The following is a 23,958-nucleotide window of genomic DNA, read 5'->3' as shown; positions in this document are numbered from 1 at the left end:
CCCCGGAAGTCCAGCACTCGCGAGCGCACCGCATCACGGCGGAGGCCTCGGCTTTCGAGAAGTGGGTGGCCGGTTTCTGGGGGCGGTTGGGCGTCGGTGGGTGCCGGGCATCTGTTGCTTTTGCTGCCTTCAATCTTTCCATTCACTCGTAACCACAGCTGATAAACGAGCGCTTCATTTCCTGCGCCGGGTTCACAGACACCCGATACTGTCGTGGGCTTTGGCACCAGTTGAATGGAGCAGCTCCCCCTCGTCCGAAGCGGGCTTAGATGACCTTGTCCCGACACTCGAATTTCACTTGAAAGTTTCTGGGAAAAATGTAATTTGGATGGAAAACCGAAGCCGCTACCAGCACATCTCGACCGTCGCTAATCGCCATATCCTGTCCCTGCTACCATTCGGCCGCCTGTTCAAGAGGATCGTCTTCCCCTAATTCTTAGCACACACACCGAGCAGGCGAACGGGCGTACGTACATTTTGCGTCTTGGAGTTGCTTCTCTTCTTCGCAGGCCCACTTGAGGGAAAACACGTTTTGGGTGCATGTTGGCTGGTGACGGTGTGGCGGCGGCGGTGGTGGTGGTGATGCGTGCCATGCGATAGCATTGAAAACGTAGCGAGGGTTGTCTGAAAGAAGAGGGCATACAAAGACCCCTCGGGTAGCCCTTGGAAATGGATGTGCTCAACTCATGTTGGTTCGTACATCATAGCATGAATAGTGCATGAATATAGTCATCTTACAACTGCCCTAACTTCGGAGAAAATATTCAGTTGAATACCACGAAGGTATCCTTTCGACACCCCACGTTCTTCCTGAGCTGAAACAATTTGTAGACAGGAAATTGTGGGACCCGTTTTATTTTTTGAATTGCACAAACATGTGCAGCCAATTCATCCAGCAAATACCCCTCTGAAGTTCTCTGTGTCTTCTTGGGGGGCGAATTTACCCTTTCGATTTTCCGTTGAAAAAGTTCGAAGCATCTGCCACGTTGATATTCTGCCTTCAGTTCATGTAACAGGTCACTTACCCTTCTTAGAATAGTTGCTTGCTTAAATCCTTTCATCGCACTGATGGGAATAGTATCGTAAATGATTTCGATTTCCCCACAACCCCCTGAAGCCTCCCTTCTTAGATGACCTCAACCCGCTTAATCTTTAATTTAAAACTTTTAGTGTTCCGGGAAATTTAGATTTCCAGGTTTTTTGCTAATGTTTCCAAAAATTAATACCAAAAAGGACACGACAAACATAGAATGAGATGTATTTAGTGAAAACATTTCTTTTGAGGATTAGACTGAAATAATCGAATTAATTGCCAAATTTGGGGGTTTACATACGAGGAGTGATCCCTAGATGATAATGAAAGTAAACCAAGTTGATGAGTTAAAAGAATAATTGATCTAAACCCAGGATTCCCTTAGAAAAAACGTATCTTTATCTGAACCTTCCAGAAAGCGCAGCAACACCAGTATTTTCGCTATCGTCTTGGTGCCTGGGAGTTGTTGCGTTTAAGCACAGAGTGTTGAACTCCCGCAACAATACGCCAGTCATAAGAGAACTACCCTGATACCGTTTGGCACATTACCTCGGACTAGCCCTCCCGATCTCCCGGCTTAGGAAGCTTTCAAGTGAGGGAACCCACCAACGGGAGGGTAGCGCAAGAAAGGAGTTGTTAGTTCAGAAAACCTGTTGCGCAGCAGGACTGGCAATAAGCCTTGGCTAAGTCCAAGGCCAAAAAGATGCGGCAATTCGCGAGGTAATGCGCAAAGTCCTGGATGAGTGGAATCGGTCAGGAACAATCTGAGCATTTAGTCTTCTGTAATCCCCACAGGGGCGCCATTCGCCGTTTGGTTTAGGGACCATATGCAGTGGGGAAGACCAACAGCGGTTTGAGGGCCCTGTTAAACAAGTTGTTAAAATTCTTTCCGCGCAATAGCCAGTTTCTGGGGTGGTATAGGACGCACCTTCGAGAAGATCGGGGAATCAGTGGTTTAGAGAGACTACACTCGGTAGTAATCTGACTGAACTTTTGGAGAAGTGCCCGAACACGAGAGTCGGGAATGTCTTCTAAAAGAACAGAAAGATTATTTTAAAAAAAGTCAAGCGACGACGGCTTTACGGTTTCTTACCAGGGCAGAGGCAAATCGTCAGACGCTGCCTCACCTCTGCCCTGGGAGCAGCGTGACCGTAGCGGCTCGCAGATGTTGAATGCTCCTTTATATAATTCGTAAAACACGACATGCCTACGAATTATATTAAGCGCAAATCCGCCTTGTTGACCAAAGCTGGCCAGGGCTGAAATATTCGTTTTGAGAATGAAGGGGGTCCTAAGTCCGCATCAACTTAATGCAGGACCGGACCAATTGAGGAGCAACTTACTCCTTCTTTTCTGGTCCACGGACCCCTCGCAGGGCTTGCACCCAAACTTTTTTAAAAAAAGTCAAGCGACGACGGCTTTACGGTTTCTTACCAGGGCAGAGGCAAATCGTCAGACGCTGCCTCACCTCTGCCCTGAAAGATTATTGTCTGAGTGAGATGCCGTTTGGCCCGACGAATTAAGGTTGGTCGTGGGATCTATAAGAGACTTGTTTTGCAAGTCCACCAGCAACCCATAATTTTTTTTTTTTTGGGAGTAGGGTAGTTGAATGCGTTTACGCACAGAGTGTTGGACTACCGCAACAGCACGCTGGCGGACTACCAACTAAACACCTCCTTGTCATCAGAGAACTGGCCGGGAACCGTTTGACACATTACTTCGGGCTAGCCCTTCCGCTCTCCCGGCTTTGGGAGCCAGGGAATTCCTTTCACCAACGGGAGGGGAGGGGAGGAAGGGAGTTGTTGTTAGTTCAGGGAACCCCTTACCGTCCGATCCCTCTGCCGGTCGAGTTCAATCTTCTTCGTAGTAAGAAGAGCCCGAACATAATGCGCAATACGATTCCAGCTGCCAGCGCTCTTCAGCATCTCTCTGACAATATTGTCTGGAGAGAGCTCCCCTGTGTCTGCATAAGGCTGCTGGCGAAGGCCGTCCCACCTCTCGCAAGAGAAAAAGGTGTGTTCAGCGTCATCCGCCACTCTATTGAAGAACACACAATCAGGAGATCGCGCCTTCCCAACCCTGTGCAGGTAAGATTGAAAACCTCCATGCCCACTTAGAAATTGGGTAAGGAAGTAATCAATCTCACCGTGCTTTCTGTTCAACCATGGGTCTAATTTGTCGATGAGCCGCGCAGTCCACTTGCCCCTTGGCTCATTTCGCCAAGAAAGTTGCCACTCGTTAAGGGTGCGTTGACGTTCTTCACGGGCAACCACTTCTCTGAAGTTTTCGCCCTGACGGCGATAGATAGCTTTGCGCTCCTTGGCAAGGAGGGCAATGGGGATCACTCCCGCAATCACCATCACAGCCGGTTCGGAGATGGTGCGATAAGCAGACGCTACTCGCAAAGCTCCCCGCCTCTGCACTTGAGCGAGGCGTTTACGATGTACCTCCTTGTCAAGGGCATCAGCCCATATCTCCGCACCATAGAGAAGGACGGACTGCGTTGCTCCCATGAGGAGGCGTCTCCTAGTTGATATAGGGCCGCCGACATTCGCCATTAGCCGACTCAAGGCCGCGACTTCAGCTGCAGCGCTGTCCGCGGCTGCTTTGATTTGCTCAAAGAAGCTCATCTTCGAGTCGAGCATTAAACCAAGGTATTTAATCGCTGGTTTTGACTCTATAGTCAACTCGCCGATCGATATGGGACGCAAGGTCGGGTGCTTCTGGTCAGGATGACTACTTCGGTTTTTTCCAGCGCAAGGTTGAAACCGTGAGCAGTCATCCATCCGCTTACCCGTCGCATCAATATGCCAAGTCTGCTTTGCGCCTGTTCAACAGTGCGTCCGGCAACAAGTGCCGCAACGTCGTCTGCATAACCGACCAGGCGCGATTCTTCGGGCATATCGAGTCTCAGCAGACTATCGTAGGAAGCGTTCCAGAGGTCCGGCCCTAGGATGGATCCCTGCGCTACTCCCGACGTGATTTCCATCCTCCTCTGGCCCTCTAGCGTCTCATAGAGCAGGGAGCGGTCTTTCAGATAATCCCTCAATATCCGCAAGAGATAGCTTGGCACGTGAAAGGAGTTCTCTAGTGTTCCTAGCATATCTGTCCATCTTACGGAATTGAAGGCATTTCTGACATCAAGCGTTATGAGGAGCACTATCGGTCGAGATCGGCGGCTGTGTGCCCCGGCTCGATTAAACGCATCGACGACCTCCATAACAGCATCCACTGTAGATTTCCCTGTTCTGAACCCGAACTGCCTTGCGAATAAGGCCCCGGCAGCACGGATCGCTTCAGCGAGTCTACCCCTAATGAACTTCTCGAGCACTTTTCCGGCCGTGTCAAGCATACACAGCGGTCGGTATGCAGACGGGAGCTCCGGGTCTCCTTTACCCTTACTGATCAGCGCGAGTCGGGCCACTTTCCAGCGACAAGGAAAAATGCCCTCCTTCAAGCACGCGTTGAACACTTCCAGCAGCAATTCTGGCCGTTGGCGGAACACCAGTTTGTAAACTTCCGCCGGGGTGCCATTAGGACCTGGCGCCTTCCTGTTTTTCATAGTGAGAACCGCTTCTTCGAGTTCTCCCATTGTGAAAAGGGGGCAATCCACGACGCTTTCCGCGCTATTTATATCAACCCGTACAGGATGTCTGGGGAACAATGCCCGCACAATGCGGTCCATCTGGTCGGTGCTCAATATGCAGGGCTTCCGCAGAGCCCCGATTTTCCGAGTGACAAGCTTATAGCCAAGTCCCCACGGGTCATCATTCACCTCATTAACAAGATTTTGCCAGCAACCCATAATAAGACAAGAAGTCCGCGCCTAGTATGGAAACGCCACGAAAACGTCCTACGCAAGCCAAGACTCACGTCCACTTGCTTATACCCGTAGATGTTGATACGGAGGAATTTGCTGCCGTCAGTTTTAGTGATTGTGGAAATAGTCGATGGTACCGGGGTACGGGAAGAACCGAAACCTCCGCACCAGTATCCACGAGGTAGTTGCGTCTGCTGAGGGGGTCAAAAATCGTTAGGGGACGTGGCGCTGCGTTCTGGGTGGCCGTCGCCAGGACCTCCCGCGGAACTAGTTTTTTGCGGTAGACGCGAATTTACACGGGAGTGTACATCTGGTCGCTTTATCGCTGAATCTACGATGGTACCAGCAAATGCATCGGCCCGTAGGCTGTCCTGATGATTGGCAGCATTCGACATTTATTTCGAATGTTGCCAATGCTGCTGCGCGACAAAACCATTTTCGCCGGCCGAGCACAAACTTTTTCGAAGCAAAAAGAGCACGAAAATAATGCGCAATTCGACTAGCGCTCCTTAGCATCTCTCTGACAATGTTGTCTGGAGAAAGGTTCCCTGCGTTTGCATAAAGCTACTGACGAAAACCGTCTCACCTTTCACAGGGCGTCGTCCACCACTCCATTACAGAACATAGAATCAGGAGACCATGTCTTTCAATTCTTGTGTAGATAAAAATGAAAACCTCCATGTCCACTTAAAACTTGGGTAGAAAGCAATCAATCTCACCATCCATCGGTTCAGCCATTGATCTAAATTGTCATTGAGCCGCGCAGCCCATCTGCCCATTGACTCATTTTGGCAAGGAGTTGCCACTCGGTAACTGTGCGTTGACTTTCATCACGGGCAGCCACCTCTCGTAAATCTTCACCCTTGCGACTGAAGACAGCCGTTAATTCCTTGGCAAGAGGACAACGGGGATTACTCCCGCGATCACCATCACAGCCGGTTCTGGGACAGCTTGATAGGCAGACGCCCCCACAAAGTTCTCCACCTCCACACCTGTGCAAGGCGCTTACGATACACCTTGCCGAGAGCATCACCTCAAACCTCCACGCCGTAGACCAGAATAGACTGTGTTGTTCTCATAAGAAAACGTCTCCTGCAAGAAGTAAGAAGCAGCCATTGGCTAACTTAAGGCCGAACCTCCAGCTGCGACCTTGTCCGCTATTGCTTTTATTTGCTCGAACAATCTTATCTCTGAGTCGAGCGTCATCCTAAGGTACTTAATCGTTTTGACTCTACAATCAATTCGCTGGTCTATACGCGATGCAGGGTCGGGACTGTCTCTTTAGTCAGCTTGCCTAAAACCATGAGCAGCCTTCCATCCGTCACTTCAGTATGCCAATTCTGCTTTGCGCCTGTTCAGTACGTCCTACAATAAATGCCGCAACATAATCTGCATAATCATCATCGATCAGGCGTAACTCCTCTGGCATATCGAGTCTTATCGTGAGATGTTTTCAGAGGTTCGGCCCTAGCATGAGCTTCTGTGTTACTCCCGACAAAATCTTCATTCCCTTCTGGTCTTCTAGCCCCAGATCATCATCATCATCATCAACGGCGCAACAACCGGTATCCGGTCTAGGCCTGCCTTAATAAGGAACTCCAGACATCCCGGTTTTGCGCCGAGATCCACCAATTCGATATCCCTAAAAGCTGTCTGGCGTCCTGGCCCACGCCATCGCTCCATCTTAGGCAGGGTCTGCCTCGTCTTCTTTTCCTACCATAGATATTGCCCTTATAGACTTTCCGGGTGGGATCATCTTCATCCCATCCCATCATCTAGCCCCAGATAATTTGTCAATATCCGCAAGATGTCCAAACAGCTGAGTGGTTAGAGCACAAGGCTGTCGTGCGGAAGTTCACGGTTCAAATCTCACTGGTATCAGCGAAATTTGTATCGTGGTTTGACGTCGAATGCCAGTCGACTCAGCTGTGAATGAGTACCTGAGTCAAATCGGGGTAATAATCAGGGGAGAATGCAATGCTGAGCACATTGCCTCATACAAGTGTACTGTATTGTGCCGTTACGGTCTGGAATAAAGTGCTCTAACACACTTCAAGGCCCTGATCCAATGGATTGTTGCGCCAACCATTATTATTATTATTATCCGGAAGATATAGACCGACACGTAGGCTGTGCCAAGCATAGAGAGTGGTTAGTATGCGGACGGCAACTCAGACTCTCCGGCGAGGTGTAAAAATGTCCCCTTTCGGGTCTGCATTGCGAGCGTCGAGCAGTAGGTCTGGCCGATAGTGAAACACCAGTTTATAAACCTAAGTATATAACCTTTGCCAGGATAGCGTCGAACCCTAGTAATTTCTAATTTTTCATAGAAAGAACTACCTCTTCCACCTCTTTCATAGTGAAAATTGAGCAATCTTCGGCGTCTTCCAGGCTTTTGTCATCAATCCGAATGGAATCCGTAGGTAATAATATCCATGCATTTAGGCCTATTTCTTTCTTAGGGCCAGGATTTTTTTGAATGATTAGTCCCCGTCCCCGTGGATCCCCATCCAGCTAGTCGACATAGCTCTTGTCAGTAGCGAACTTTGCTTTTTATTTATCGTCCAGCGGAGTCCTCCTTTAACTGATCTGTACCCTGTCATTATTGTAGTACTGGTCTTCTCGCGATCGTTTAAACGTTGTGCTACATTTCCTCCTCAGGTCAGCAATTTCCGCCGCCCGCTAATATATAAAAGACTTGCCACGATTGGGGCATGGAAACTCATAACTGAATTTACGACAGTGCAAGTTGCTAGCACCATCATGCTCTGAAGTTTCCTCCAGCGTGGCTTTGTCTGTTCCAAAAGCTTTCACAGATCTCCCGATGTTTACCTTTGCGACATTCCACACGCTGAGAAATACAGTCAACCATTTCAAACGCGATGTATTGATGATTATATCAGGGATGATTCCTTAGCAGCCTGAGCACGTTGGCGTGGATCCGGTGTTTAAGACTTAGAGCCCAATTCTACCGGCCATTTCCAGGATCTGGTTCCCTCTGGAGTCTGACCGAGGTATGCCCCATTTAAGAGGGCTAGCGTTAGAGTCCCTTCCTATTAGGATTCGCCCCTCTGTGCCCGAAACGGCTTCCAGACCATCAAGCCGGCACCGAAAGTCCGCCGTCAGGTAAACGCTAAAAAATTTAATCCCTAAGTGACGAATCCAGACAAAGCCATTTCCCCGGCCTCCTTGGCAAGGACACGAAGTTGAAATTCATCCCGAACCCAGATGACAGCGGTACCCGATAAGTTGAGATACCATGAATCCGTATCTTTGTTCCGGTATTGCTCGCTGATCAGCACTAGATGAGCTTTTACCTCGGCAACGAAGTGCGCTAGCATCTCATGGACGATTGCTGCCCGTTGTATGTTAATTTGTAGGATGCTGATCATACTAGTCGCGTCCTAGCCCTTTCTAGCTCCGCTCTAAATATTGAACACCGCCCCGAACGCGCAATGTGGGTAACGCGTTCAACAGGCGCGCCACGACCCTTGCAGACAATGCAATTTTCGCTTTCCTTGCAGTTCTTCGCTTTGTGGCCTACCTGACCACGTCTGAGGCATGCTGTCCTCCTGTTGGGTCCGTTGCAAATTGTGGACGTGTATACGTAGTCCAGACATCTGTAACACTTGGGAGTTATCTACAATCGTACCGTGCATACCACCCATCCAATTTGGATTTCCCCACTGTTAACCTTCCATATTACTCGAAATTTCCACCACAACGAGTTTTTGGCCGTGAGCAGTCACAGAAGTAATACCTATCCGGGCATTGATTACCTTTGAACATTCACGCTTAATGGCCTCCTCCACTTCAATCTTTTCTGTGGGGCAGACAAAATCTCGGATTTCTAGAGAGCACATTGCTCTAGACTAAAATGATAACCTTCTTTCCCAGTAGCCCCTTGACCGCTTCACAGAATGTACTCTTACTAGTTGTCTTCGAGCCTAGCTCGACGAGGACTCCGCCACCCTTTGTTTTCCATATGGAAGACACTTCTGCTCCGTCGTCTTCGGGTTTAATTTTATGGCGGATTTCATTGAGGACTTCGGCAAATATTTTGCCTTCCATCGGCTTAATCAGCATGAACTGATCATCTAGTCCTTCTTTGTTTCCTCGTCTTTTCTGTTACTGATTTTCGGTTTGTAGCCTCCTTGTATTTGGACAGACGGATCTCTGACGGCGTAACGAGTTCTTTACTTTTGTCCTTTGTCTGTTTTTTTTGGGCTCTGGAAACTACTCGGTTAAAATCTCCTTTAGGCACGTCTTCCTTTTTCCACTTTTTTCCCAGTTCGCTTTGCAGTGGGCTATCTGCGATCCGTTCGGTACTAATAGTGTTCTCAGCGGGAAGTGCGACTGTTTCTGTTTTCTGCGCGTCTTCCCTTGATATTCACGTTCCCCTGTAGAAGGAAATGCGGTCCGGCAGTTCTTCCAATTCCATCAGCCCGTTTTTGATCCTTTGCTGATTGTCTTCTGGAGGAACGTTGATGAGCCTTTCTTCTTTGGTTCTAACAAGCACACTCGGTTCATGTCCGAATCCACCCGTTCAGGACTACGACGGCTTTTCACTGGGTTTTTTGCCGGAACAGGAACACTGCAAGATATTAGAATTGGCGTACCCACACCGTCCATCGCCTCACTTCGTAAAGCTCCCTCTTTATTTGGGCGTCCCAGTGTCACATCGGGGGTTTCAGCCCTCGCTGCCTCTTTCGCCGGTCGCTGCAGTAAGCAACACAGTTTCGTGGTGCATCCGAACGCAGTCAGCTCTTCCTCCTTCCCTGATGTTCCGTCCATTTTTTTAGTTTTGTTATGTTTGTTCTCCAAGTAAATTGTATCAGCGTATTGTGTGAAAGCGAGTGAACCCCAATAATCAGGAATGGGTGTACTCTCGGGGACAAAGCCCCTACCCCAGTCCCCTGAAGACACTCCGACCTTGTACTTATGAATACATTACATTAAAAGTAAAGTTCGAAGTGTGGCGAGGATATCAAAACCGCTTCGTGTTAGATTGAATATGAATAAAACTGAGTTTTTGACGAACTCCATGAAACGGGCACAATCACTGTCAGCGGCAGTGACCTGCCCAAAACTGAGCGATTAAAATACTCGGATCAATGCTATTAGCGAGAAGAACTGCGTTATGAAATTGGATGAAGTGGTGTTCCACAACTGGTGTTCTTCGTGATTGACGTATCAACGATCGTCTCAAATCTAAAATTTACCGTAGTGCCGTCCACCCGGTCACCCTCTATGGTTCTAAGTGTTGGCCGACTATAAAAGACAATGAACGGCGTCTTGCGGTAATAGAGACGAAGATGTTGCGTGGAACTAGTGGCGTGTCATGCCTTGATTTCATCTGAAATGAAGATGTTCGCGATCGGCATGGGATTATACTGTTCGATGGTATGGTCACGAGATTCGCGTTACAGGAAGAGGTCTGACCATCGAAGCCGATAGACATTGACCAACAGGGTGGCCGAAGCAACGGGGGCTTGCTACGCTGGATGGTGATCTGAAAGCCCCGCGACTGCATCCAGGTCAGACAAATGACAGAGAAAAATAATGCTCCTGATCACGGCGAACTGACCCCGCATGTGAACGGGATAAAAGCTAATGAAAAAGAAAATTTGAGCTACAAAGTAATTAAATTAGCTTCCATTCTGCAATAAGACATATTTTGCGTTCACAACTTCCATTCTTCGCATTTCTTTCGTAACTTTCTACTCTGAAGCGACAAAATAGTCATGCAAACAAAAATAGGTTATTTTAGCAATGGTTATTTTTGGTTCAAGAGAAAAAGTCCTTTTTTCCAATACCATCTATCTTACGAGAGGGGAGTTCGATATATCTAGTCGAATAATTTTTTTCTTACATTCGCGTAAACATAAGATGAATGTTACTTCCGTGCATTGATACCTGTTGTCGCAAATGAGCCTACCTACATCCCCACATGGCACCACGTGTAGGTATCAAATTCGCCGTATTCACACAAACAAGGCGGTGGGTACCCTACACAGGTGAACGTTTCGAAATCAACCCAAAGGCCCTCACATGCTCTAGCATCTCCTCGCACTGCACTCAAATAAGAGGAAACTATAAACGACCCTCCTCGCCACTATGCAACGCAAGAAAGGGGTCGATTGGTCGGTCATTCATTTGCTTCGAAAAGGATGCCTCTCGCTGAGAACCTGACCTAAAAAGAATGTTATGTCTTCCCTCGCCCCGTTCCCTTCGGTACCCTGAGTGCTGTTTTTTCCAGCCGAACTTTTAGATTTGAAGGTTTCTACCCCAGTTCGTGTGCGTCTGCAAGACCCTCGTTCTTCTTCTCCTCGGCACCATAAGATGTTATCATTGAAAATAAATGCGGACGCACAACAGGAAAGAAGACGAAAAGTGAGGTTTTCCCACCCACTAAACTCGCCACGTTTTGCCGATGGGTAAAAAGTTCTTTAGAAATGCGTCGTTGAATGTGGGCATATGACAGTTAGTGTTGATATTATTTAAACAGAGTTAATAGTTTGGATATTTTTCTACGCTGCCATCACAAGAAAATAATGTTGGAAACGAAGGGAATTATGTTCGGTATTATTATAAATATATCGAGTTCGGGCTATCGAAGCAAAAACGTTCGAGAAGGGAAACAACTATCGGAATATTGTTCAGAAGCCATAAAGTCTTTGTCAATGTTTCGTAGGCAATATTGTTTGGTGAAATGATATATGAAACATGGCTGCATTAATACCAGTCTCACAGCCGCCAAATGTCGAGGCAGCTTACGAGGACATGTTTAAAGAAATTACTCGGAAACTTTATGGTGAGGAAACTGGGAATGGACTCCATACGCTTGGAACGCCCGTAGCACATATTGCAACAACCGGGCCTACAGCGCCGGAAGGAGAAAGATCCTTTACAACTCTGGTAAGTTCAGATTCAAATGATAGACTCTTATGAGTATCTTTCGGCGAAACAACATATAACTTTTGCCTGGCTATCTTGCAGCCCCACTATCTATTGCATATCTTGATCTTGAATATATTTTTACTTTACAGAACATTGGATCAAATCTTCTGACATTTCAGCAACCGATTATTGACGCACAAACTTCAGTTGTTAGTGCCACAACAACTAAAAAAGGACTTTCTGCTTTTCAGATGTCTGATCGCTCCCTCACTACAACAATCGAATACGATCAAAACGGTAGTGCGGAAACGTCGACGGCTAATAACTTCAAAACCGAGGATCATCTCACCACGGCTTTTGGATTGGCAGCTTTGATGCAAAATGGGTTTCCAACAACCGGAACAATACTGAACACTCAAACCATTTCAAAGCCAAATTCTAATGTCACTACGACCTCAACGACGTCATCTTCCAATACCATTAATGTTGTCGCCAATGCATCTGCGATTAATGCAGTCGCAACAACGGTAGAGAATAACGATCAACAACGATGGGCAACTGCAACGGCCACTGGAGAAATAATCACATGGCCGACCAATGGAGGTGCTGGTGGCGGAAAGATAGCGTCGTTTAATGGACCACAAAAATCAGTGAAAACCATAAAAAGCCGAAACGTGGCCCCAACAGAACAGCATAATGAGGGTGCCACCGTTTACCATACGGCGAATAATGCCAGTACGGTGGTTGTTCAAACGACCACTGCACCTGTGAACAACCAAACGCCAAATAGTCGTAAGAATAAGGTTTCGCAAAACAATCAAACACAGGCACAACAAACGAATCCAAATCAGGTTCAAATTCAGAAGCGATACTCATGTAGTCACTGTCCTTATTCGACTGATCGCCGCGATCTATACACAAGGCATGAAAACATTCACAAGGAAGAGAAACCCTTCCAATGCTATGCCTGCTTAAAGCAATTCAATCGGGCAGATCATGTGAAGAAGCACTTCCTGCGCATGCATCGGGAGCTTACCTACGACATTAACAAAACCCGTAGAACAATCGTCACCGAGCAGAAACCTGTAATTTTTACACAACGCAATAACAATCAACCCCAAGCGCAATCACAACCACAACAACAGCAGCAACAACGAATTACCGCTAACTTTATCACAACCCCACGATCGGGAACACTCCAAGAAGCTACCAGCTTAAGCATAGCCCAAACTATAGAGAGCGTAGCAACTGCCCAGATTATCCAGACTCCCCAGTTGAAGCAAGAAAAAACAACAGGGGATGAGAAATCTCCAGTTAAAATAAAACGAGAAAAGCGTTTCAGTTGCTGCTATTGTCCTTGGACAGGTGCCGATAAATGGGGTTTAAAAAGGCACTTAAATACCCATACAAAACCATTCGTTTGTATGCTCTGTGATTATAAAGCAGCAAGATCTGAGCGATTAGCGACACATGTCCTGAAAGTACACAACAAGAAAGCCTGCAATAAATGTTCATTCCTAGCGGAGAACCAGGAAGAATACCAAGCTCATTTGAATGAAGTGCAGTAAGTATTGGATACACCATAATTTTATTAGACCACAATGTCAGTTTATGGAAGGCAATAGGAAATATTTCAAATAATAATTTGTTTGTTACCAAAGAACAAACCATCCAGTTCCAAGAATCTTCCAGAAACTGTTCACTCATGAATGATTTAGGATAGAACTATTCAAAAATCGTCTCCTCCTCCTGTTTTTCTGAATTTAATGTAGCCCTCACGATCAGCGACCCTCAAGGAATAACAATACCAATAATAACTCTACGAACGTGCTAAGAACAATAGGGAATACTCTCGTGACAACTAACAACCAAATTAATAACTTCCAAAACCCAACAACATCCTTTGGGTAATACCAGTGTTTTTCTGTGTGTAAAATTAGATGTGCTTTTATTGTTTTGCTAATTATTCTGCTCCTTTTGCAATCTGCCTTTGGGCAGGATTCGTAACTGTGATGACTTTGAAACATTGTCCGGTAAAACTACTAAAATATTTTGTTGGAGCATAATTTCCAGCCGTTTCTTAGTTTTTAAATTTTTTATGTTCCCACAATGTAATATATTCTCCCTAAATTATTTATGACTCTCTCCCAAAGTTCGGTAAACTTTTCTATCCCTTGCTTGAAAAAATTGGGTTTCTTCAAGCCAATTCCGGAGTTCAGCATCGAACTCGTACTCGGGATTTTCAAACTTTAATTGCTCGAATCAAAGGACGGACGGTATTCTCGAATTCACAACACTTCACCTAGTAGAACTTTTGGAAACGTTTCAAAAAGCAACCCTTTATCCTCCCGCGATGCCTAGCACTCCTCCTCACAGGAAACTTCTCCAAATCCTTTCCCACAGCGTCATTTCACGGTTGTTCCCGGTACTAATCAAAACCTTTCTCCTCCTCAAAGAAAATTTCTCCAAAATCCTTTTCCACTGCGTCACTTCACGGCTGTTCCCGGTGCTAATCCAACCATGCACTCCTCCCATCCTTGACATCCTCAGGTCATTATTTAGAGAATAACCCCGCAAAACTTTTTTTAGAGACATCCTCTAAATAATGGCCTGATGACGTCAAGGATGGGAGTGAACCTCAGGGGCCGCGCCTCAATAAATATCTGAGGTAGAAGAAACCTTTATCGGGGCTGTGATTCGGAGACTTACGGCACACCGGTCCTAATCCCCGTGGTCTGCGTGGATGTAAACCCCCATTATGTTAGTTTTACCCTTCTTGCGCGCAATACCACTGACAGGAGAGTCTGGTGCATCTGGTGGATTTCACTGGGCTTACCAGCTGATCCCCACCTTCCGCCGAAGATTCCGCTTCCGTGCGTCCGATTTTTCTAGATATTACCACTCCTAGTGGTACAGCCACATTCATGTCCTCATTCCCAAGGGTGTTTCATTCTCCTCCGCAATGGGGGTTACCAGTTGATCCCCACCCTGGTTCCATTTCCATATACCGGCGTTAAACCAGTAGCGTTCACGTGTGTCAGTTCACGTCACTAGCTTCCCTTTCTTTCGCTCCTCCCCGTAATGGCGAAGAAGCAGGTTCTGACAGAAAGGAGTAGTCTGTAGCCTCCTCTCCTCTGCCGAGCCTTTCTCTTCCGTTTGCGGGTAGATTTGGGCTGTAGTATCGCGGACGAGCCGGCCGTAGTTGGATTTCCAGTTTCTCTCAAGTAGAGAGTTTCCGTACTTTCCTTTCTGGCTAACTTCGGCGTAGGCACTAAATGCAAGCTTTCCATTGCCTCGGCCGCGCTCATGGTTGCGGGTGGATTCGAAGTCTGTGACTTCTTACGACTTGGAGAGTTTAAATCCCTTGCTTCCATATTCACGTTTGAACACCCTTAGTGGAATAGTAAACTACTACAAACTCCCCCACTACGACAAGGTGGTGTTCGGGAGGGGAAAATTCAAGTGTACTTCACTAAATAATCAGATGAAAGAGCTAGAGTTACATTTTCAAATTGCCGAAATCCTGTTTTAGGGTAGCACCCAATACACAAAATCTACGACTTGTGGTTTCGTCGTAGGGTCACCTTGTACATGGTGTGGCTATCACCACTCACTAACGGTCTTGGTAGACAAGAGGCTTGGCCCCTGAAAAGCCACACATCGCCCTCGAGGAGAGACAGCGCACCCTCAAAGAGAGAGAGACTGGCCTCAGGGATAGATATTCGTTTATAGATATTCGGGCTAAATTTTCCCCTAACGTTACCTATCGTTGTAACACCTGCTGCAGTACCACGCTATCGGATGCAATTCAGCTGCTGCATCAACACACGGCGACTTTGGCGTCGATTCAACTAGCATTTTCAAAATCGCCGGCAATTCTGCCCCCGCAAGCTGCTGCTTTATCGAGCACCAGCGTAGTCTCAGCTCCTGAGATGCCGCTGACTGGCTCTGTTTATACCTCGCCAGCGACTGCAGCCAACAAAACTGGCGCCATACCTAAGTCGCCCCGGTCGACTAATTCTAATTCTCTGCCTCTATCTGCCTCGCTCTATTCCAGTGTGTCCATAAAAGATGATATCAACCCGATGACGTCCGCTAGCCTACTGAAAAATCCTCCATCCCAGGGACAAGTTCCCTACGCAACATCGGATGCGCTACGAAGTTCTGGCGTTTATCCTACAGTCGCTACATTAGCACCACCGCACGCTTCATCCTGTGTATCATCGACGCCCGCCACCGTTGAACCGCAAGCCCTTCCGACCTCATCTCGTCCGAGCGGCCCCCAATTGAACGTCGCCTCGCCACCGAAACAGCTGTTCGTGTCAAGGCTAGCGTACTCCACTACGCCCGATGAAATTCTGGCCTATATCAGAAGCAAAAGCAACTCAACTCTGTCACCTCTTTCCTGTGTGAAGCTGACGAAGGATGGCTCTCCTGACCGAGTGATAGCTTCCTTCAAAGTGACATATCCCCATGACTTCGAAGCTATCGTCCAATCCTCCTTTTGGTCACAGGGGGTCTTCGGTAAGCCTTATCAGAGGTCTCAGCTTCGTCAAAATTTCCGGCCCGCCCGCCTGCCTCGCCGAACTTGAATGATTCCAATAACTATACGCTATTTTATCAAAATGTAAGGCGTCTAAGGACCAAGCTGTCGGATTTCAAACTGTCTGCCTTAGCATTCCAACATCATGTCATCTGCATTTCTGAAACCTGGCTGGATGACAGGATTTTAGATTCTGAGCTCCTCGAAGGTTACTCTGTCTTTCGTTGTGACAGAGACTGCGTTGCGCTTGGCAAGACAACTGGCGGAGGTGCCCTAATAGCTGTTAAGTCCCCTCTCCGTGCTGAAATCATCTTTTCCTCCTTCTCCTCCTCCTACGATTCTGTTACTATACGTGTCCTTCCGCCAAACGTATGTCCCTTTATCATATCGTGTGTATATTTTCTCTGCCTAAGCCAGTCTTCCCTGTGCGAGGATTTCTTCGACAGATTATCAGAGGCCCTAACCGTTTTATTTCCCTCAATTCCTTTCATCCTCTGTGGTGACTTTAATCTTCCTATGCTCTCCTGGCCCGGTACTCCTGGTCTTCCCTCCCTCCCTAATAACTCGACCCACCCTTCCCTTCCTCTATCCACTTTCATGTACACCTGCGGGGCCCTCCAATTTAACCTTTCTAGAAACCACTTAGATCGCACTCTTGACCTTGTCCTCTCTAACCTTCCTGTACGTTATCTTTCCCAATCCCTTCATGCTCCGTTTTACGTTGCCCCGGACACCCATCATCCTCCTCTCGAGTTCGATGTTCAGATATCCCGACTACACTCTCCTGTTGCTCGCAAACCTACCAAGTTCAATTTTCATAAGGCGAACTTCGAAGGTCTGAACTCAACTGGGTCCCCCTCCTCTCTCCATTTATGTGTGACCAAGCACTCAACACTTTCTATACCATTTTATCTGATCTTCTTCCTTGTTACGTTCCCTCCTCTCCTAAGTGCTTACGCTCTTACCCCGTCTGGTTCACCACTGAAATTCACAAAAAACTACGTCAAAAACAGACTGCGAGAAAGAAGTTCCTGTCTTCTAGAAACGTTGCTGACTTAGTTTTTTTCAAATCCCTTCGTTCCTCGGTCAAATCCTTAACACGTAAGTCCAGACACGAATATTTGTCCAGCGTGGAAGACTCACTAAAGCGCGGAAATCTGAAACCTTTCTGGTCCCACATTCGCAACTCCCGCTGCCCTGCCCAGTTATCCCCTCCGTCCATTAAATTCTCTGGCTTCTCAGCTAACTCCCCCCAACTATCTTGTGATTTACTCTGCCGCTACTTTTCGTCAGTCTATGTTCCTCCCCCTTCCTTCGAATCCCTCCCGATGGTAGATGTAGCCTGCCTCGCATCGCCTACCATTCCCCTTCTTACCCCTATCCTTGTCGAATACCTCATTGGCAAACTTGATGCCAAGGTCGGACCTGGCTACGATGGTCTTCCAAACCTCTTTTTGCTCCAAACTTGTAAGTCCATCTCCCTTCCCCTATCTCTTATTTTCAACAAAAGCCTGGAAGAGAATCATTTTCCCAGCTTATGGAAAGAGGCTCTCATTATCCCCATTCACAAAAGTGGCGATCGTTCGCTTGCCGAGAATTACCGTCCCATTTCCCTCCTCTCCTCCTGTTCCAAAATCCTGGAAAAATATGTCAGTGACTGGTTGTCCGCCCACTTTCGCCAACACATAGTGAAAGAACAACACGGCTTCATTAAACGTAGGTCCACTGCCTCCAACCTGCTTGACTTTACCAACTTTGTCGCCAAATGTCTAAATTCACGGCAAGAAGTGCATACCATTTACACTGACTTCGCGAAAGCCTTCGACACTGTAAATCACAATATACTTCTATCCAAACTCTCGTCCCTAAACGTTCCCATACCACTTGTTTTATGGCTTGCCTCTTACCTTTCCAACCGATCCTGCCGCGTCTCTTTTGACAGCTGTACTTCCCGCTCCTCCTCCCCCTCTTCTGGCGTCCCACAGGGGTCTATTCTGGGTCCTTTGCAATTTTTATTTTTTATTAACGACCTTCCTCCCCTCCTTACTTGTCCCTGTTTGCTCTATGCAGACGACCTTAAGCTGTTTTCCGCTATATCGTCGCTTATGGACTGTGTTTCCCTTCAGAATAACCTGGACACTCTGGTTCGTTAGTGCTCGACTAATAGTTTAGCGCTAAACGTCAGAAAGTGTCACTCTATGTGCTACTCCCTAAAATCCTCACCCACTTCTTTCTCCTACTCGCTTGACGGACATTCCTTATCCTGCTTAAATTCCACTCAAGACCTCGGAGTCACTTTCGACAATAAGCTCCGCTTTGACACCCATTGCCTCGATGTCATCAATCGAGCAGCAAAATTGTCAGGCTTTATTCTTCGCTCCTCCTCTGATTTTGACTCCATCCAACCCTCCTTAGCTCTCTTCAATTCCCTCGTAAGGAATACCCTCGAGTATTGCTCCGTGATCTGGTCACCCTCCCGTTACTGTGATTGCCTTGCCCTTGAAAATGTGCAACGTAAATTCACCCGTTCCCTCTTCTTTAAGAAAAGCTTCCCTCGTGTGGATTACCCCTCCCGCCTCCGCTTTCTAAACCTTCCCTTCCTACAACAGCGTAGATCCTATCTGGATCTATGCACAATCTTTAAACTTTCCTCGGGTCTGATGGACTGCTCCGCCGCTGACGAGATCACCTGCCGTCCTGCGTCTTATAACACACGTAACGCAGATATTTTCAACGTGCCCTTCGCGGAGCTCGAAGTCTATTTTCATTACCCGATTCCCAGGTTTTGCCGAAATTATAATGCAAAACAGCTTGGTCCTTTTAACTTCCCTACTTTAAGTAGTTTTAAACGTAGGATAAGTTTTTTGCTTTCTCCTCCTCCTGAGGACAATAATTAATTGGAATTCTCTCTGTTTGTTGTCCGTTAATTAAATAAATAAATAAATGTATTCCGCGTCAGTCCTGCACTGCACTGCTTGACCCCGCACTGCCCCATACAATGACATGTAATGAACTTCATTTGACCACTCACCAGCCCCCCGCCTCATTCGCGCTCATTGTGCATTGGCCATTATATGTAGCCATTACGAAAATTAATAATAATCGTTGGCGCAACAATCCATGTTGGATCAGGGCCTTGAAGTGTGTTAGAGCACTTCATTCAAGACCGTAACGGTACATTAGGAGGCAATGTGGTCAGCATTGTGCTCGATTACGAAAAATTGCCTAGTAAAATTCGAGCCTAAGCCAGAAGAAGCTGCTCCAAATGTTTGGAATTGCGAGAGTCCTGAGTCCGCAGCATTTGATGAGCTGCCTCTGCCCTAGACGAAACCACAAGTTGAATATTTTCGAATTCTGCTGCTAGTCGCTTTCGAAAACATGGTTAACAGTATGGTCCATAATAATGTTCTTTACTGGTTTCACATTTCACTGTGCTACCCCAGCACTATACAATAGCCCTTCCATAGCGGTATCTTGTTCCTCTAGCTATTCTCTGGTCGATATAATGCTACGTCAAATTTCTGGCATATTGGAAAGCGATTTTCTTCTTAGAAGTTGCTCCAAAAAAATAATTTTAAAAATAGTTCTGAGTTATTTTTGTACAAAAACGTTTTTGATTATGAATCTAGAGATATTTCAAGCGAATAAAAACAAATTGAGAGAAAAATCAAACAACCCCTTAATGGGCCTTTTGATAATATCCCTATCGGTCACAGAATAAATAATATCAAAAATTGGAAAATCAAGTCATCACAGTTCACTTAAAGGCAACTTGCATTCAATCAGCTGAACTATGCGGACTATTCTAAAAATTATCTCCCCCCAATCTCGATTTAGCACAATCCAGGCAACGAGTGCAGGTGTAGCCATCTACACAACGAATGATCCGTCAGGTAATGCAACTAATACAAATGGTATCCAAGAGATCATCGTGAATCCATCTTCGATGGTTGGCTGGCGACTAAGTGCTACAGGATCTCTAATACCGCCAACGCATATAACAAGCAACGAACAAAGTGGAGTTCTGACCACAAACAACTCAAACCAAAAACGCGGAGCCGAGAGGCTCTTCCAATACTTGGAGGCAGATGGAAGTGATCCAGAAGACTATACGCGGTATTTTTTCTTCAAGACACCTTGAAAATGTTGTGTGGATTTTTTTTTTTTTGGATTTTAAGTTGCTCTAATTCGGTTCCTTTTATCACTTTATGGTTAATGTAGTTTTCACTTGTGTTGTTGATAAGGTTTACTGTGGACTTATATCACCCTGTCGTCATTTTTCCGTTATTTTGGTTATCCATCACCAACATATTAGTTCTTTCCAATTGCTTCTGTTTTACACTTTTCATTTTTTATGTAAAAATCGGTGGGAATTTGCGAATTACCTTGGTAATAATATTCCTCTCGCTTTTCTCTTTTAGTCAACTGAAAATGGAGGCGATAAGTCGAAATACCGCATCTGTCGCTCAGGATTTTCATAATGCGGGAGGCGTAGTAAAAGCTCGAAAACACAACATCATAAACAGTCGAAATAACTACGAGGCAATGATGAAATTCATCAAGAGTGAGGATTTCTCCAACAATTCTAGGTCAATATCTATAATGTTGGATAAGAACAACCGCAGTCCGAGTCATGTGCTGAATTCAAAAGATTATCCTTCATCAAGAAAGGATAAAAGGGCGATGTCAACGTTCCACGAAAAAGAAAATGAAAATCAATGGCAGCACATGAAATCGCCTCCCGCTTATCAAAAATCGCTATTTGACATCGATCGTCGAAAATCCAATGGACAACAAACAAAAGGACATCGCCTGAACTTCCTAAGTCAACAGGATAAGGAGAACTCCAATTCACTATTCACCAACATGGAGTATGAGAATAACAATGCAAGTGCACAGTTCCAGAACTATGTCAAAGAGATCATCAACAAATACTACGCAGAAGTACCATTGCTTTGCGCTGAGCCGAGTGTGAAACCCAGTATCCATGCGATTACGAACAGACTCACTAGTCGACTCAGTGAAGAATCGAAAAAGAACGAAATTACTAACAATAACTATAAAACTGCAAACGACTCGAAAATGGACGACGAGACACGCAACTACGTCGAGTATTTGAGCAAGAAAAAGGACATAACAATTACTTATGCCAATGGTGTACCTGCAAGTACCAACTCCACGTTATGCCCCACTAGTGACCCTAGCATTTCACCATCGAATAATAAGAGAAAACGAAAACAGTTGAAGCCGAAGAAAATCGTGAAACCTGATTTCATGACGATATTACGGGATAAATACTTGAAACGTTTAGTCGATCCACGACTGTCATGTTCGAAATGCATCAACACTTCATTAGGACATGATATGATCCTGTTCCCATACCATACTGCCGGCTCCTTGACTTTGCATCGATTTTGGCGTCATTCACCGCACAGCCAAAAGTGTAAACTATGCAATAAAGTATTTTTCAGAGACTACAGTTATAAAATTCACATGATTTTAGAACACAATAAGAGAAAGTGGTATATGCCACCTAGGAGGTTAACGAACCGGGGACACATGTAATCCCTTTTTCCAATTAAGTTAATTCAACACGGTCATAGCTTTGTTGCCATTCTTTAATCCAATTAATTTAAATCCTATTTTAAAACACACATCCCCGATTCACCCTGGAACAGTGATTGTAATTTCAAATGGCAATACTGCAGTCGGGAATTGCTTTACAAGGGTAATGGTGATATATTTCTCGGAAAATTCTACTGTTCCTAGCTTTATCTATCTTTTAAGTTAACCAAAATGTCGAAGGAAAAACTAAATAGGTAATTTCATTTCATTGTACCTGATTTCAGCCACTCGAAATGCATTCATTCGTTCACATTCCCTAATTCAAAAGTTTATAAGAATCCCCCTAGGAAGCAAGATAAAATAGAGATCTTAGGAAGTCAAAATCACTTTCTCAATTTACCGTTGTAATGCTGTAATGATGTAAAGCTAAATCTAAAAAAGAGATGATTTTTAATTAAAATAAATTAAAATAGAAAAGTCGAGAAAAAAAAATTTAAAGTATTCTTAAGGTAAACATGGAAGAGCAAAATAATAATGATGTAATAAAAAAAGAAAAATTAATATTACATAGGTTTGTAAAATAACAAATGGTTTTATTTCCGCATTTATGTATATTCCCCTATTTCAAGCGATTGAAATTGCACCAAGTATGAGCACAATTTCGATGGAGCAATTACCGGGAGGCAGCGCTCATTGTCGTTGCTGGTCGGCTGGCACTCACAACCATAATTGACAACATGGCGAACGACACTGCGGTAGATTTTGGATTTGAAAAGTTCATTGAAGTGTTCCGTTGGCTAATAGCATTGATCCGAGGTTCTTAAATAACTTAGTTGTTAGTAGGTCGCTTTCATTGACAATGATACATCATACCCGTTTCATTAGGATCGGTAATCAAATCTCGGTTTTATTCAGTTACAGAACGTATTACATGAGGCGATCATTCCATTTTTGGACAAGTTGCTGTTTGATGAATACTGACAGGGACACAGACCAATTTTGATACACCTGCCACGCCTTCAACTTTACTCTTCGGATCGTTTCTACATGAAAAACCGCGCAGCGTATATCAGGCCAGTAGTTACACAGCTCTTGAGACGCCCAATTTATTTCGTGATTATTTAAACGATGTCACAAATGCAATTGCCAAAAATGTGTTCATGGTTTGTAATAATCGAATATGAGGGTAACTTCAATATTCCGAAGGACTGCCTTCTTGTTAACGTTTCATGTGAAACAAAACCTCATTAAAATCGGTTTATTGTCTGTTTGTCTACCACGCTCATTTTTCTCAGAGACTGTTATACCGATTGACCTCAAATTTGGGGGGAACTGTGAAGGCTCACGCATACAGAGAGTTACATCGTCGTATGTGAAATTTAAGGGGAGGTCTCCACAAATACGAAATAGGGGTGTACAATACTTTACTTTTACTTTTCAAAGCTGGTCTCTGTTTTGACATTTATTGCACAATGGGAGAGGGCGAGGGCTGAAAAGTGGTCATTTCTTTCATGGACCTATCCTCAGAACCCACCCAACCGAAAAATCACGAAGCTGCCACTTGTACGGTGTCTAGGCTCCGAAATATCCTTCATATCGGTATCTGCTCAAATAAAGTTAATAAGTATATTACTATAATTTTTAGTAATTGACCGCAAAACACCCCCTTGAGTTCATCCTAGAGTTGTGAACAATATAGGCTATAATATAGATCATGATCATTCCAAGTTTGGCGGAAATCGCACTATAACAAACAAAGTTATAATAGATCAAAGTTGTCGCTTCACGGCAAATTCTAGGACTCTGATTGTCAGTAGCACGCAAAAGTGGATACTCTGACATAATATATGCATGGACATTACGTGCTAGACACTGATGGGACAAATTTCCACTCTTATACCACTTATATAAGAAATACATAAACCCTTTCATACCTGAAGCGTCCAACTTCCCGTTTATGGTCGTGGTATATATTGGAATAGTTGTGCTTTCTCGCTAGACAGATATATCATCTTCAATACCGCGATTGAAATCCTCACTGAATGTTGAGTTCCAGCTATTCGCTTTCCGAAGCTTAGCTGCAATGTCGTTATGTCC

General features: G+C 45.5%; 1 protein-coding gene across 3 annotated transcripts in view; it reads left to right on the top strand.

Moving 5' to 3' along the window:
* The window catches only part of LOC119655153 (protein charlatan), a 40,264-nt gene extending 18,326 nt beyond the window's left edge, over positions 1-21,938 (top strand). The window contains exons 2-6 of one of the 3 annotated variants that reach the window (XM_038060893.1): positions 11,548-11,771; positions 12,005-13,317; positions 13,526-13,660; positions 20,134-20,412; positions 20,718-21,938. In XM_038060893.1, coding sequence (XP_037916821.1) covers positions 11,580-11,771; positions 12,005-13,317; positions 13,526-13,660; positions 20,134-20,412; positions 20,718-21,861 — 3,063 coding nt within the window. In that variant the 5' untranslated portion in view covers positions 11,548-11,579 and the 3' untranslated portion in view covers positions 21,862-21,938. Of the gene's footprint in view, positions 1-11,547; positions 11,772-11,902; positions 13,318-13,525; positions 13,661-20,133; positions 20,413-20,717 lie in introns of all 3 variants that reach the window. The other 2 variants (XM_038060891.1, XM_038060894.1) reach the window with 2 other exon arrangements.
* Positions 21,939-23,958: the final 2,020 nt, after the last annotated feature.

Source organism: Hermetia illucens, chromosome 4, assembly GCF_905115235.1.
Source record: "Hermetia illucens chromosome 4, iHerIll2.2.curated.20191125, whole genome shotgun sequence".
NCBI classification, from domain to species: Eukaryota; Metazoa; Arthropoda; class Insecta; order Diptera; family Stratiomyidae; genus Hermetia; species Hermetia illucens.
Note: the sequence above shows the minus strand (reverse complement) of the source record. Positions and strands in the feature narration are given on the sequence as shown.